The sequence below is a fragment of the Electrona antarctica genome, assembly GCF_951216825.1.
Source record: "Electrona antarctica genome assembly, chromosome: 5".
NCBI lineage: Eukaryota > Metazoa > Chordata > Actinopteri > Myctophiformes > Myctophidae > Electrona > Electrona antarctica.
Window position 1 is genome coordinate 20,001 of NC_136810.1, and position 17,649 is coordinate 37,649.

At 41.9% G+C, this 17,649-nt stretch overlaps 2 protein-coding genes across 2 annotated transcripts in view; both read right to left on the reverse strand.

Moving 5' to 3' along the window:
* The window catches only part of LOC306923226 (secretion-regulating guanine nucleotide exchange factor-like), a gene marked incomplete at both ends in the record, with an annotated part of 19,823 nt that extends 13,209 nt beyond the window's left edge, over nt 1–6,614 (reverse strand). Inside the window, 2 exons of the mRNA XM_079501258.1 lie at nt 3,654–3,789; nt 6,567–6,614. Coding sequence (XP_079357384.1) covers nt 3,654–3,789; nt 6,567–6,614 — 184 coding nt within the window. The remainder of the gene's footprint in view (nt 1–3,653; nt 3,790–6,566) is intronic.
* Nucleotides 6,615–9,747: 3,133 nt separating this feature from the next.
* LOC306923227 (anoctamin-9-like) overlaps nt 9,748–17,649 on the reverse strand; it is a gene marked incomplete at its 5' end in the record, with an annotated part of 58,978 nt that continues 51,076 nt past the window's right edge. Inside the window, one exon of the mRNA XM_079501259.1 lies at nt 9,748–9,977. Coding sequence (XP_079357385.1) covers nt 9,962–9,977 — 16 coding nt within the window. The 3' untranslated portion in view covers nt 9,748–9,961. The remainder of the gene's footprint in view (nt 9,978–17,649) is intronic.

The window sequence follows — 17,649 nt, forward strand, 5'->3', positions numbered from 1 at the left end:
TCTGAGCAATGTGCCTGGCTCTGGCTATTATACAATAACGTGTGGTAGCCTATTTTATTGGCTCAATACAAAGTCGGACAGTGTTTGCTGCACAAGGGTATTCAATATAGCGCTCACACCGTCACTATAATTATAGTTTGGTAAACTGAAATAAAACATAAAAAATAACTTGAGTTGTCCTGTCGAGTTGAAACTGCTGCCTTGAATTATAGTTGGAATGTAACATTTAGAAGACAATGGCAAGCCGTCAACGGGTGCAGAGAGAGGTGTGAAGATCATTAGGAGTGGGGGAGAGAATGGCCAATCAAATAGCACGAAAAACATGGCCATCCTGACCGTTAGCCGTCATAGTAGTAGTACATTTTTTTCAGACATCCTAGTGTTAAGAGCGTCTGCTAAATGCCTAAATTGTAAATTGTAAGCTTTAAACCCAGAGCCATCTAATAGAAGAGTTAGGACATTGAGGGGGCAGAAACCCAGAGCCATCTAATAGAAGAGTTAGGACATTGAGGGGGCAGAAACCCAGAGCCATCTAATAGAAGAGTTAGGACATTGAGGGGGAAGAAAACCAGAGCCATCTAATAGAAGAGTTAGGACATTGAGGGGCAGAAACCCAGAGCCATCTAATAGAAGAGTTAGGACATTGAGGGGGCAGAAACCCAGAGCCATCTAATAGAAGAGTTAGGACATTGAGGGGGCAGAAACCCAGAGCCATCTAATAGAGGAGTTAGGACATTGAGGGGGCAGAAACCCAGAGCCATCTAATAGAGGAGTTAGGACATCGAGGGGGCAGAAACCCAGAGCCATCTAATAGAAGAGTTAGGACATTGAGGGGGCAGAAACCCAGAGCCATCTAATAGAAGAGTTAGGACATCGAGGGGGCAGAAACCCAGAGCCATCTAATAGAAGAGTTATAGGACATTGAGGGGGCAGAAACCCAGAGCCATCTAATAGAGGAGTTAGGACATTGAGGGGGCAGAAACCCAGAGCCATCTAATAGAAGAGTTAGGACATTGAGGGGGCAGAAACCCAGAGCCATCTAATAGAAGAGTTAGGACATTGAGGGGGCAGAAACCCAGAGCCATCTAATAGAAGAGTTAGGACATTGAGGGGGCAGAAACCCAGAGCCATCTAATAGAAGAGTTAGGACATTGAGGGGCAGAAACCCAGAGCCAACTAATAGGAGAGTTAGGACATTGAGGGGCAGAAACCCAGAGCCATCTAATAGAAGAGTTAGAACATTGAGGGGGCAGAAACCCAGAGCCATCTAATAGAAGAGTTAGGACATTGAGGGGGCAGAAACCCAGAGCCATCTAATAGAAGAGTTAGGACATTGAGGGGCAGAAACCCAGAGCCAACTAATAGGAGAGTTAGGACATTGAGGGGCAGAAACCCAGAGCCATCTAATAGAAGAGTTAGGACATTGAGGGGCAGAAACCCAGAGCCATCTAATAGAAGAGTTATGACATTGAGGGGGCAGAAACCCAGAGCCATCTAATAGAAGAGATAGGACATTGAGGGGGCAGAAACCCAGAGCCATCTAATAGAAGAGATAGGACATTGAGGGGGCAGAAACCCAGAGCCATCTAATAGAAGAGATAGGACATTGAGGGGGCAGAAACCCAGAGCCATCTAATAGAAGAGTTAGGACATTGAGGGGGCAGAAACCCAGAGCCATCTAATAGAAGAGTTACCACATCGAGGGGGCAGAAACCCAGATCCATCTAATAGAAGAGTTAGGACATCGAGGGGGCAGAAACCCAGAGCCATCTAATAGAAGAGTTAGGACATTGAGGGGGCAGAAACCCAGAGCCATCTAATAGAAGAGTTAGGACATTGAGGGGCAGAAACCCAGAGCCAACTAATAGGAGAGTTAGGACATTGAGGGGCAGAAACCCAGAGCCATCTAATAGAAGAGTTAGAACATTGAGGGGGCAGAAACCCAGAGCCATCTAATAGAAGAGTTAGGACATTGAGGGGACAGAAACCCAGAGCCATCTAATAGAAGAGTTATGACATTGAGGGGGCAGAAACCCAGAGCCATCTAATAGAAGAGTTAGGACATCGAGGGGGCAGAAACCCAGAGCCATCTAATAGAAGAGTTACCACATCGAGGGGGCAGAAACCCAGATCCATCTAATAGAAGAGTTAGGACATCGAGGGGGCAGAAACCCAGAGCCATCTAATAGAAGAGTTACCACATCGAGGGGGCAGAAACCCAGAGCCATCTAATAGAAGAGTTAGGACATTGAGGGGGCAGAAACCCAGAGCCATCTAATAGAAGAGTTAGGACATTGAGGGGGCAGAAACCCAGAGCCATCTAATAGAAGAGTTAGGACATTGAGGGGGCAGAAACCCAGAGCCATCTAATAGAAGAGTTAGGACACTGAGGGGGCAGAAACCCAGAGCCATCTAATAGAAGAGTTAGGACATTGAGGGGGGCAGAAACCCAGAGCCATCTATTAGAAGAGTTAGGACATTGAGGGGACAGAAACCCAGAGCCATCTAATAGAAGAGTTAGGACATTGAGGGGCAGAAACCCAGAGCCATCTAATAGAAGAGTTAGGACATTGAGGGGCAGAAACCCAGAGCCATCTAATAGAAGAGTTAGGACATTGAGGGGGCAGAAACCCAGAGTCATCTAATAGAAGAGTTAGGACATTGAGGGGGCAGAAACCCAGAGCCATCTAATAGAAGAGTTAGGACATTGAGGGGGCAGAAACCCAGAGACATCTAATAGAAGAGTTAGGACATTGAGGGGGCAGAAACCCAGCCCTGTGCATGCAGCCAGAACTGAGACAAGCAGGAGTTGGAAAAACATTGTTTTCAACGAGGGCGGCGCAAATAAGAGCTATTTTAAGCATGTGTGCAACATGACAACTGTTTTAAAGTATTGTACAGTAACAACTTAAGTCTCTGTAATGTTTATGTTAAAACAATCTAAAATAAAGGGATTTAAGATCATTACAGATGGGCTGTTGCCCTGATATGAGTCCAATGCATTTCTGCCTACTTCCGGTCCAGGGCTTGTCCCAGTTGGTTGTCCCCATTCTCAATATAAGTCTATGTAGGAGAGCCTCCATTGGACTGAAGCCAATAGAAGTCTATGTAGGAGAGCCTCCATTGGACTGAAGCCAATAGAAGTCTATGTAGGAGAGCCTCCATTGGACTGAAGCCAATAGAAGTCTATGTAGGAGAGCCTCCATTGGACTGAAGCCAATAGAAGTATATGTAGGAGAGCCTCCATTGGACTGAAGCCAATAGAAGTCTATGTAGGAGAGCCTCCATTGGACTGAAGCCAATAGAAGTCTATGTAGGAGGTGGGTTTTCAGACTAGATGGAGTCTGAAGAGGTGGTTTTCAGACTAGATGGAGTCTGAAAAGGTGGGTTTCAGACTAGATGGAGTCTGAAGAGGTGGGTGTTTTCAGACTAGATGGAGTCTGAAGAGGTGGTTTTCAGACTAGATGGAGTCTGAAGAGGTGGTTTTCAGACTAGATGGAGTCTGAAGAGGTGGGTTTTCAGACTAGATGGAGTCTGAAGAGGTGGTTTTCAGACTAGATGGAGTCTGAAGAGGTGGGTTTTCAGACTAGATGGAGTCTGAAGAGGTGGTTTTCAGACTAGATGGAGTCTGAAGAGGTGGTTTTCAGACTCACCGGTCAGGACCACAGAATGTCCACCTCCTCCGGTCAGCGTCCTCACAGCTCCGTCCAGAGAGGAGACGTCTGTCCCCCTGGGGGAGGACGTGTCCTCCGTGTGTCTCTGACCCAGCTGACCGTAGCCGTTGGCTCCCTGCATCAGAGATAAAAACAGGGTGAATTTTGCATCCCAAAATGCAGTTTATAGTTAACCCATTTTGGGCGGGAACCCCTTTTGGTGTTTTAAGCATTATGTTATACTTTAGCTATTGAAAAATATCAGATCTACAAGCTCGTAGCAGCTTGTAGGTCTGCCATTTTGGAAAAATCATGAAAATCTTTGAATATATTCTTTCAGAGCCAACGTTTTTAAATCAAATCTTTGCTTCTGGGGGGGGGGGGGTGTCCCCATTTTCAGATGGAGGTCGGCGGTTGTCCCCGTACCACCTGAAACCCCTCAGGGACCACCTGGAACCCCCTCAGGGACCACAGGTTGAAAACCACTGTCATTAGATCATCAAGGTCACACATTTAATATGGTAAATGGTAAATGGTGCATTTATATAGCGCCTTTATCCAAGGCGCTTTACATAGATTGTGCATTACATTCACCCATTCACACACACATTCACACACCGATTGCGGTGGAAGCCATGCAAGGTTAGCCTGGATCCAGCCCAAAGACCCCGCCCACTCTCTGAGTGGACTGCATCTCTTGGTCTGGTGTTGCGCTGTGAACCTATAATTTCTTCGGTACAAAAATGTATTATCCAATGAGAATCGGTGGTGGGGGGGTGGGTCTAACGAACAACCAATCAGCGCCGAGTCCCGTTTTCAGCGTCATCACGCAGCGCAACACACAGAGGGTTGAGGGAAATTCTAATCCCCTCCCCCTTGAAATCGCTCAGACAGGAGACAATGTCAGACTGAAGCTTCAATAAAGCTACAGTCTGATAATCAGGCTAATGCAAGGTACCAACCAGCACATCGGGAGCAATTTGGGGTTCAGTGTCTTGCCCAAGGACAATTCGACATGTAGACAGGAGGAGCCGGGAATCGAACCGCCGACCCATGGATCATTGGATGACCTGCTCTACCTCCTGAGCCACAGCCGCCCAATATGGAAAATAATCAGTATTTATTGATCTAGTCCTGAGGATTAAAACTCCACACTTTATAACCAAATGGACCCTTACGGGTCTGTAACTCTGAGAGTGTAACACATGGAACCAAATGGACCCTTACAGGTCTGTAACTCTGAGAGTGTAACACATGGAACCAAATGGACCCTTATGGGTCTGTAACTCTGAGAGTGTAACACACGGAACCAAATGGACCCTTATGGGTCTGTAACTCTGAGAGTGTAACACACGGAACCAAATGGACCCTTACAGGTCTGTAACTCTGAGAGTGTAACACATGGAACCAAATGGACCCTTATGGGTCTGTAACTCTGAGTGTAACACACGGAACCAAATGGACCCTTACAGGTCTGTAACTCTGAGAGTGTAACACATGGAACCAAATGGACCCTTATGGGTCTGTAACTACGGAACCAAATGGACCCTTACAGGTCTGTGACTCTGAGAGTGTAACACACGGAACCAAATGGACCCTTATGGGTCTGTAACTCTGAGAGTGTAACACATGGAACCAAATGGACCCTTATGGGTCTGTAACTCTGAGAGTGTACAAATGGAACCAAATGGACCCTTACGGGTCTGTAACTCTGAGAGTGTACCACATGGAACCAAATGGACCCTTACGGGTCTGTAACTCTGAGAGTGTAAGTTACACATGGAACCAAATGGACCCTTACGGGTCTGTAACTCTGAGAGTGTACAAATGGAACCAAATGGACCCTTACGGGTCTGTAACTCTGAGAGTGTACAAATGGAACCAAATGGACCCTTATGGGTCTGTAACTGGAATAACGGGTCCATTTGGTTCCATGTGTAGGAACATCCAGCCAGTTAAATAGAGTGCATTGTGTTTTTCTGCTAATACAGTTTATATTCCTCTTATATATGAAATAATAAACTGAATAAAATCTTCTTTAGATGAAACATAAACAAACAGCCTCTAAACGCCCTAAATGACCACATTCAACATGTGATGTAACAGTGATGTTTTTGGCAGCACATTTTGATTTTAGTTTTAGTCGTAGTCTCTTGAATAGCTTTCATTTAGTTTCAGTCACATTTTAGTCACCTGGAATGTTTTAGTGTTAGTCTAGTTTTAGTCGACTAAATATCATAACATTTTAGTCGACTAAAACTACAGTTGATTTAGTCGACTAAAATGTATCTTAATTGGCGGGCCTTGATGCCGTCATAATGACTGATTTTTACATTTGCTGAAAATAGCAGATCTACAAGCCCACAACTGCGACGCGCTTGTAGATCTGCTATTTTCAGCATGCAACCAAGTGTAAAATGACTTATACTGGATCTCTTGTCCACTAGTCCCTTCCTAACATTTTACTCTAGTTTTTATTTGTTGACGAGATTGTCAGTATATTTAGTCTCAGCTTTAGTCGTCATAGCTTAGTTTTCATTTAGTTTTCGTCAGTGGAAAAAGGTAGTCGTCAAAACATCTGTGATGTAACCATGTGTGTTGTTGCATCACAATCACCAACTATTATGTATGTATGTATTTATTTATTTATGTGCTTATTTAATTAATCACACTTATTCTCCTTTACATTGAGTTGAAGGTTTAAAATTAAAAATAATAATTATAGTGTAGCTAGAATGATCTTCCTATCAGATGTGTTTAGTTGGAAATAAATGTGTTGAAAAACATGTAAACACAGCTATAAATACTAGTAAATAAAACGACATAATATCCTCAACTGTTCCATATTGTCTACATTATTATTATCATTATTATTGTATATATATTTATAACTCCATGTTTTGGTAAACTCACCCATGCTTGTAAACAAACCCTTGCTGCTGCCGACCGGCTGGTTTCCATGGCAACAACAATTGGACGAACGTGTCGCTTTACGACACTGTCGTGAAAGCGAACGTTGGGGAGCAGATCTACAAGCCCAGAGCGTGGCGCAGCCCGACGAGGCTGTGAGCTTGTAGATCTGCTCTGTGCTCAGAGACACGCCCCCCCTGCATGCCTCGAGCTCCAATGGGTCAATAAAAAGAAGGCATGGTCATCTACGTCATTTCCACAATGCTGCATTAACATATAATATTTTAATATGTATTTATAATTTAAAATTATGTATTTAAATTGAATAAATAGGCCTACGCTTTTTTTTTTGCAGATTTCCAAAAAGTTATGTTTTGACAGAGAATCAAATGTTAATGATGAATCACCATGAATATTATATTGCTTAAAATAATTAATTTTCTCTGATCTGTGATACGGCTGGTTCTCAATCTGTGGGCGGGGTCCCAGGGGGGAGCCCCAAGTGGCTTCGGGAGGGGGGGGGGGGGGGGGGGGGGGGTCCCCAGATGACAGTGAAGTGACAGTTAAAGACCTTTCTAATACCTCAAAAAATAAATAAAAGAAAAAGAAAATGACAAAAAAACTGGTCAAACATGTTATTATATAATTTACATTGTCAAATAATATTATGGAAACAGGCATGACGACAATGGTGAAAATAGCCGGTCTACAAGCTCACAATGTCTTGCAAACATAAAAAGTCCTTAGACTTGGCTTCCACGTGACATCACGTGTTGTGTTGTTTGGAGGGGTATAGCCGATCAGCAAGCTCACAAGGTGTGAGCTTGTAGATCTGCTATTTTCACTAGTCGGCTCAGTGATGTCATGTTGTAGTTTTAGTCAAAACAGAGAGGTGTGTTTGGGTGAGTCTCTTACCACCGCGGGTCAGTGACATCATGTTGTAGTTTTAGTAAAAACAGAGAGATGTGTTTGGGTGAGCGGTGAGTCTCTTACCACCGCGGCTCAGTGACATCATGTTGTAGTTTTAGTAAAAACAGAGAGATGTGTTTGGGTGAGCGGTGAGTCTCTTACCACCGCGGCTCAATGACGTCATGTTGTAGTTTTAGTAAAAACAGAGAGGTGTGTTTGGGTGAGCGGTGAGTCTCTTACCACCGCGGCTCAGTGACGTCATGTTGTAGTTTTAGTAAAAACAGAGAGGTGTGTTTGGGTGAGCGGTGAGTCTCTTACCACCGCGGCTCAGTGACGTCATGTTGTAGTTTTAGTAAAAACAGAGAGATGTGTTTGGGTGAGCGGTGAGTCTCTTACCGCCGCGGCTCAGTGACGTCATGTTGTAGTTTTAGTAAAAACAGAGAGGTGTGTTTGGGTGAGCGGTGAGTCTCTTACCACCGCGGCTCAGTGACGTCATGTTGTAGTTTTAGTAAAAACAGAGAGATGTGTTTGGGTGAGCGGTGAGTCTCTTACCACCGCGGCTCAGTGACGTCATGTTGTAGTTTTAGTAAAAACAGAGAGGTGTTTGGGTGAGCGGTGAGTCTCTTACCACCGCGGCTCAGTGACGTCATGTTGTAGTTTTAGTAAAAACAGAGAGATGTGTTTGGGTAGGCGGTGAGTCTCTTACCGCCGCGGGTCAGTGACGTCATGTTGTAGTTTTAGTAAAAACAGAGAGATGTGTTTGGGTGAGCGGTGAGTCTCTTACCGCCGCGGGTCAGTGACGTCATGTTGTAGTTTTAGTAAAAACAGAGAGATGTGTTTGGGTGAGCGGTGAGTCTCTTACCACCGCGGTTCAGTGACGTCATGTTGTAGTTTTAGTAAAAACAGAGAGATGTGTTTGGGTGAGCGGTGAGTCTCTTACCACCGCGGCTCATAATTATTGTAAAGTGACATAAAAAAGGTTTTTTGTAAAACAAAATTGGGGGGGGGGGGGGTTCTGAGCTCAATTGCACCCAAAAAACCTGAACTTTGAACATCCAGTAGATTTTCTGTGGTCTGTATGGTTTTCTGTGTTTTCTGGGGTTTTTCAAGTGCTCTGATTTCCCTGTGGACTGTGATGTAAGGAGGCTGCAAATCCCATATAATTATGTCAATGGGATTTGCCAGCAGATGTCCATGTTTTCACTGTTTTGCCTTGTTTTCATTGCAGCTCAAAAGGCTTCAGGACACACAGAGAAGACCCCAGACCACAGAAAATCCACTGAATGTTCAAAGTTCAGGTTGTGTTTTTGGGTGTGATTGAGGTCATCAAACCAAAAAGAAAAATTGAAAAATAAAAATAAATGAAAATGAATGACATGAACCCTTTAAGTATTTATTTAACTGCATATGTTGATGCCAGACGTGTACTTTCACTCAAGTACAACCTGCTAACAGAGTATTTCTACATCGCAGTATTAATACTTTTACTAAAGTATAAAAAAAACAAAAATACTTCTTCCACCGTTAGTAAAATCACAGATAAACATGCTAACATTAGCTGCGTTTAGCTTCCTGAACGCGTACAAAACACGTTATATGAAAACGAATATTTAAAATACATGAGACGATCATTTTAAAACATTATACTGGTATAAAAACAAACATAAGCTTTTTAAAAATACTGGTACATCAGACGATGGTTTTTAAATCACCTGCGACCAAACACTAACATACAGGCTGATTTAACCCCTTCAGGACGGGAACCCCTTTTGGTGTTTTACGCATTATGTTATACTTTAGCAATTGAAAAATAGCAGATCTACAAGCTCATAGAGCTCGTAGAGCTTGTAGATCTGCTATTTTTGAAAGATTGTGAAAATGTGGCGCAAATCTTTGAATATATATTCTTTCAGAGCGAACGTTTTGAACTTAAATCTTTGCTCCTGGGGGGTCCCTGGAACTACATATTTTCGGATGGGGATCGGCGGCCAAATACATAGATTTCTGGGGGTCCTTGACATGAAATATTTTGGGCAACACTGATATAGAAACTGTATTTTGTAGAAAACACATTCAACAAAATAAAACCACTTCATGTCTTCTACGAAAATATGCACAAAATCACAAATATAAGAAAAAATGAATCAAAAACGTATCTTTAAAAGTATTGTTTTTGTGTTTTTGTAAAAAATAAAAATTTGTAAAAATAATAAAAAAGGGGAGAAATAGAAACAAATGATTTATCCAATAAAGGCTTGTTGTGTCTGTTGTTGACATCTGTATCCACGGCAACTCAGAGCAGCTCCTGTTGTCTGAGTCACACATACAGTCTCTGACCTTTGACCTTGACCTATGACCTATGACCTTTGACCTATGTCCAGATCAGTATTATGATGTATTAATACATGTACAGATCATACAGTCTATATTATAGATCAATCAATCATATTGATCATAATGAGTCCATGATGTCTGTTCTCCAGGTCAGCTCACACGTCAAAGGACCTGGAAACAAGAACAAGGAGACAACGTTATGACATCACATACTGTACGTTATGTTGTTACTGTGACATCACATACTGTACGTTGTGTTGTTACTGTGACATCACATACTGTACGTTGTGTTACTGTGACATCACATACTGTACGTTATGTTGTTACTGTGACATCACATACTGTACGTTGTGTTGTTACTGTGACATCACATACTGTACGTTGTGTTACTGTGACATCACATACTGTACGTTGTGTTACTGTGACATCACATACTGTACGTTGTGTTGTTACTGTGACATCACATACTGTACGTTGTGTTGTTACTGTGACATCACATACTGTACGTTGTGTTACTGTGACATCACATACTGTACGTTGTGTTACTGTGACATCACATACTGTACGTTGTGTTGTTACTGTGACATCACATACTGTACGTTGTGTTACTGTGACATCACATACTGTACGTTGTGTTACTGTGACATCACATACTGTACGTTGTGTTGTTACTGTGACATCACATACTGTACGTTGTGTTACTGTGACATCACATACTGTACGTTATGTTGTTACTGTGACATCACATACTGTACGTTATGTTACTGTGACATCACATACTGTACGTTGTGTTGTTACTGTGACATCACATACTGTACGTTGTGTTACTGTGACATCACATACTGTACGTTGTGTTGTTACTGTGACATCACATACTGTACGTTATGTTACTGTGACATCACATACTGTACGTTGTGTTACTGTGACATCACATACTGTACGTTGTGTTACTGTGACATCACATACTGTACGTTGTGTTACTGTGACATCACATACTGTACGTTATGTTGTTACTGTGACATCACATACTGTACGTTGTGTTACTGTGACATCACATACTGTACGTTATGTTACTGTGACATCACATACTGTACGTTATGTTACTGTGACATCACATACTGTACGTTATGTTGTTACTGTGACATCACATACTGTACGTTGTGTTACTGTGACATCACATACTGTACGTTGTGTTACTGTGACATCACATACTGTACGTTATGTTACTGTGACATCACATACTGTACGTTGTGTTGTTACTGTGACATCACATACTGTACGTTGTGTTACTGTGACATCACATACTGTACGTTGTGTTGTTACTGTGACATCACATACTGTACGTTGTGTTGTTACTGTGACATCACATACTGTACGTTGTGTTACTGTGACATCACATACTGTACGTTGTGTTGTTACTGTGACATCACATACTGTACGTTGTGTTACTGTGACATCACATACTGTACGTTATGTTGCTGTGACATCACATACTGTACGTTGTGTTACTGTGACATCACATACTGTACGTTGTGTTACTGTGACATCACATACTGTACGTTGTGTTACTGTGACATCATAAACTGTACGTTGTGTTGTTACTGTGACATCACATACTGTACGTTGTGTTGTTACTGTGACATCATATACTGTACGTTGTGTTGTTACTGTGACATCACATACTGTACGTTGTGTTACTGTGACATCACATACTGTACGTTGTGTTGTTACTGTGACATCACATACTGTACGTTGTGTTACTGTGACATCACATACTGTACGTTGTGTTACTGTGACATCACATACTGTACGTTATGTTACTGTGACATCACATACTGTACGTTGTGTTGTTACTGTGACATCACATACTGTACGTTGTGTTACTGTGACATCACATACTGTACGTTGTGTTACTGTGACATCACATACTGTACGTTGTGTTACTGTGACATCACATACTGTACGTTGTGTTACTGTGACATCACATACTGTACGTTGTGTTACTGTGACATCACATACTGTACGTTGTGTTACTGTGACATCACATACTGTACGTTGTGTTACTGTGACATCATATACTGTACGTTATGTTACTGTGACATCACATACTGTACGTTGTGTTACTGTGACATCACATACTGTACGTTGTGTTACTGTGACATCACATACTGTACGTTGTGTTACTGTGACATCACATACTGTACGTTGTGTTACTGTGACATCACATACTGTACGTTGTGTTACTGTGACATCATATACTGTACGTTATGTTACTGTGACATCACATACTGTACGTTATGTTACTGTGACATCATATACTGTACGTTGTGTTGTTACTGTGACATCACATACTGTACGTTGTGTTACTGTGACATCACATACTGTACGTTGTGTTACTGTGACATCACATACTGTACGTTATGTTACTGTGACATCACATACTGTACGTTGTGTTACTGTGACATCACATACTGTACGTTATGTTGTTACTGTGACATCACATACTGTACGTTGTGTTACTGTGACATCACATACTGTACGTTATGTTACTGTGACATCACATACTGTACGTTGTGTTACAGTGACATCACATACTGTACGTTGTGTTACTGTGACATCACATACTGTACGTTGTGTTGTTACTGTGACATCACATACTGTACGTTGTGTTACTGTGACATCACATACTGTACGTTGTGGTGTTACTGTGACATCACATACTGTACGTTGTGTTACTGTGACATCACATACTGTACGTTGTGTTACTGTGACATCACATACTGTACGTTGTGTTGTTACTGTGACATCACATACTGTACGTTGTGTTACTGTGACATCACATACTGTACGTTGTGTTACTGTGACATCACATACTGTACGTTGTGTTACTGTGACATCACATACTGTACGTTGTGTTACTGTGACATCACATACTGTACGTTGTGTTACTGTGACATCACATACTGTACGTTATGTTGTTACTGTGACATCACATACTGTACGTTGTGTTACTGTGACATCACATACTGTACGTTGTGTTACTGTGACATCACATACTGTACGTTGTGTTGTTACTGTGACATCACATACTGTACGTTGTGTTACTGTGACATCACATACTGTACGTTATGTTACTGTGACATCATATACTGTACGTTGTGTTACTGTGACATCACATACTGTTTTTGATTGATTGATTGAAGAATTTATTAACAGTTTGCAGAATTACAGTACATTTCAAGCACAAACTCAATACAAAGGCTGTTAACTGTGAGTGGACGACCCAATTAAGCATTACACTTGTTTCCAACAGGGTCCACCATGTTCAAATCATCAAAACATTTAGAGACGTACAAATAGACACTTCTATAGACAGAACAGGAATTCATCAAAAAAGAATTCATCAAAAAGGAGGTAAAAAGGGAAAAGAAAAATATACAGTGAGGGGAAGAAAAAGGGGGGGGCGGGGGGGGGGGATTCACGTTCAGCTCCGTTAAATTGTTTGTTTTCCTTGGAGGAGCTGCGTTGGGTCCCCAAGTCGGCTCCGTGGCCGTACCTTGAGTTGGCTGTGTGGCCGTGACCATCTCTTGTGTTGTCCTTGCGTTGGGTCCCCAAGTTGGCTCAGTGGCCATACCTTGAGTTGGCTGTGTGGCCGCGACCGTCTCTTGTGTTGTCATTGCGTTCGTGTTTGAGGGATTCCGATTTTACAGGGGCCAGTTTCGAATTGCAGCCGTCCGTAGGTGCCCTTTGAGAGCGGTTTTGAAAGAGTCAAGGGATTCGCATGTCTTAATGACAGTTGGTAGGGCGTTCCACATTTTAGTGGCATAGGAGCGAAAAGAATTTAGTCCCTTGTTTGTGCCGAATCTGGGTTGTACATGGTTCGTTGCACTCCCTCTGGTGTTGTGGGTGTGGACTTCGTTAACATTAAGGAAGTATCTAGACAGGTACATGGGTATCTTGGTGGTGTATCGAATCTTGTGGACCAGACCCATTGCAAGATGCTGTACTCTGTCGTCGACCCTAAGCCATTCCAGCCTGTCGAAGTGGGCAGGGGTGAGGTGGGTTCGGGGGGCTAGATCAAGTAGGAGCCTGACCAGTTTGTTTTGGGAAGTCTGGAGCCTGGTTTTAAGGGCCTTTGAGGTGCTGTGGTACCAGGAGGTGCATGCATAGTCAAAGAAACCCTGTACAAGGGCTCCTGTTAAGGTCTTCAAGGTGTTTTTGTTGACCAGTGAGGAGATCCTGTAGAGGAATCTTGTTCTATGGTTAACTTTTTTGATTACGTTGGTGGCCATTTTATCACCGGAAAGATTAGCCTCCAGGATGGAACCTAGGTAGGTAATTTCATCTTTACGTGTGATAACATTGTCACCCACTCTAACCAAGAAGCCATTTGCCTTGCTGAGATTACTAATAGAGCCAAAGAGAATGGATTCAGTTTTTCCCAGGTGTAAAGATAACGTACGTTGTGTTGTTACTGTGACATCACATACTGTACGTTGTGTTGTTACTGTGACATCACATACTGCACGTTATGTTACTGTGACATCACATACTGTACGTTATGTTACTGTGACATCATATACTGTACGTTGTGTTACTGTGACATCATATACTGTACGTTGTGTTACTGTGACATCACATACTGTACGTTGTGTTACTGTGACATCACATACTGTACGTTATGTTACTGTGACATCATATACTGTACGTTGTGTTACTGTGACATCACATACTGTACGTTGTGTTGTTACTGTGACATCACATACTGTACGTTGTGTTGTTACTGTGACATCACATACTGTACGTTGTGTTGTTACTGTGACATCACATACTGTACGTTATGTTGTTACTGTGACATCACATACTGTACGTTGTGTTACTGTGACATCACATACTGTACGTTGTGTTACTGTGACATCACATACTGTACGTTGTGTTACTGTGACATCACATACTGTACGTTGTGTTGTTACTGTGACATCACATACTGTACGTTGTGTTACTGTGACATCACATACTGTACGTTGTGTTACTGTGACATCACATACTGTACGTTGTGTTGTTACTGTGACATCACATACTGTACGTTATGTTGTTACTGTGACATCACATACTGTACGTTGTGTTGTTACTGTGACATCACATACTGTACGTTGTGTTGTTACTGTGACATCACATACTGTACGTTATGTTGTTACTGTGACATCACATACTGTACGTTATGTTGTTACTGTGACATCACATACTGTACGTTGTGTTACTGTGACATCACATACTGTACGTTGTGTTACTGTGACATCACATACTGTACGTTATGTTGTTACTGTGACATCACATACTGTACGTTGTGTTACTGTGACATCACATACTGTACGTTGTGTTACTGTGACATCACATACTGTACGTTGTGTTGTTACTGTGACATCACATACTGTACGTTGTGTTACTGTGACATCACATACTGTATGTTGTGTTACTGTGACATCACATACTGTACGTTGTGTTGTTACTGTGACATCACATACTGTACGTTGTGTTACTGTGACATCACATACTGTACGTTGTGTTACTGTGACATCACATACTGTACGTTGTGTTGTTACTGTGACATCACATACTGTACGTTGTGTTACTGTGACATCACATACTGTACGTTGTGTTACTGTGACATCACATACTGTACGTTGTGTTGTTACTGTGACATCACATACTGTACGTTGTGTTACTGTGACATCACATACTGTACGTTGTGTTACTGTGACATCACATACTGTACGTTGTGTTACTGTGACATCACATACTGTACGTTGTGTTGTTACTGTGACATCACATACTGTACGTTGTGTTGTTACTGTGACATCACATACTGTACGTTATGTTGTTACTGTGACATCACATACTGTACGTTGTGTTGTTACTGTGACATCACATACTGTACGTTATGTTGTTACTGTGACATCACATACTGTACGTTGTGTTACTGTGACATCACATACTGTACGTTGTGTTGTTACTGTGACATCACATACTGTACGTTGTGTTGTTACTGTGACATCACATACTGTACGTTGTGTTACTGTGACATCACATACTGTACGTTGTGTTACTGTGACATCACATACTGTACGTTGTGTTACTGTGACATCACATACTGTACGTTGTGTTACTGTGACATCACATACTGTACGTTATGTTACTGTGACATCACATACTGTACGTTGTGTTGTTACTGTGACATCACATACTGTACGTTGTGTTGTTACTGTGACATCACATACTGTACGTTATGTTGTTACTGTGACATCACATACTGTACGTTGTGTTACTGTGACATCACATACTGTACGTTGTGTTACTGTGACATCACATACTGTACGTTGTGTTACTGTGACATCACATACTGTACGTTGTGTTGTTACTGTGACATCACATACTGTACGTTGTGTTGTTACTGTGACATCACATACTGTACGTTGTGTTACTGTGACATCACATACTGTACGTTGTGTTGTTACTGTGACATCACATACTGTACGTTGTGTTACTGTGACATCACATACTGTACGTTGTGTTGTTACTGTGACATCATATACTGTACGTTGTGTTGTTACTGTGACATCACATACTGTACGTTGTGTTACTGTGACATCACATACTGTACGTTGTGTTGTTACTGTGACATCACATACTGTACGTTATGTTACTGTGACATCACATACTGTACGTTGTGTTACTGTGACATCACATACTGTACGTTGTGTTGTTACTGTGACATCACATACTGTACGTTGTGTTACTGTGACATCACATACTGTACGTTGTGTTGTTACTGTGACATCACATACTGTACGTTGTGTTACTGTGACATCACATACTGTACGTTGTGTTGTTACTGTGACATCACATACTGTACGTTGTGTTACTGTGACATCACATACTGTACGTTGTGTTGTTACTGTGACATCACATACTGTACGTTGTGTTACTGTGACATCACATACTGTACGTTGTGTTGTTACTGTGACATCACATACTGTACGTTGTGTTACTGTGACATCACATACTGTACGTTGTGTTGTTACTGTGACATCACATACTGTACGTTGTGTTACTGTGACATCACATACTGTACGTTGTGTTGTTACTGTGACATCACATACTGTACGTTGTGTTACTGTGACATCACATACTGTACGTTGTGTTACTGTGACATCACATACTGTACGTTGTGTTGTTACTGTGACATCACATACTGTACGTTGTGTTACTGTGACATCACATACTGTACGTTGTGTTGTTACTGTGACATCACATACTGTACGTTGTGTTGTTACTGTGACATCACATACTGTACGTTGTGTTGTTACTGTGACATCACATACTGTACGGTATGGTGTTACTGTGACATCACATACTGTACGTTGTGTTACTGTGACATCACATACTGTACGTTGTGTTGTTACTGTGACATCACATACTGTACGTTGTGTTACTGTGACATCACATACTGTACGTTGTGTTGTTACTGTGACATCACATACTGTACGTTGTGTTACTGTGACATCACATACTGTACGTTGTGTTACTGTGACATCACATACTGTACGTTGTGTTACTGTGACATCACATACTGTACGTTGTGTTGTTACTGTGACATCACATACTGTACGTTGTGTTGTTAATGTGACATCACATACTGTACGTTGTGTTACTGTGACATCACATACTGTACGTTGTGTTGTTACTGTGACATCACATACTGTACGTTGTGTTACTGTGACATCACATACTGTACGTTGTGTTACTGTGACATCACATACTGTACGTTGTGTTACTGTGACAT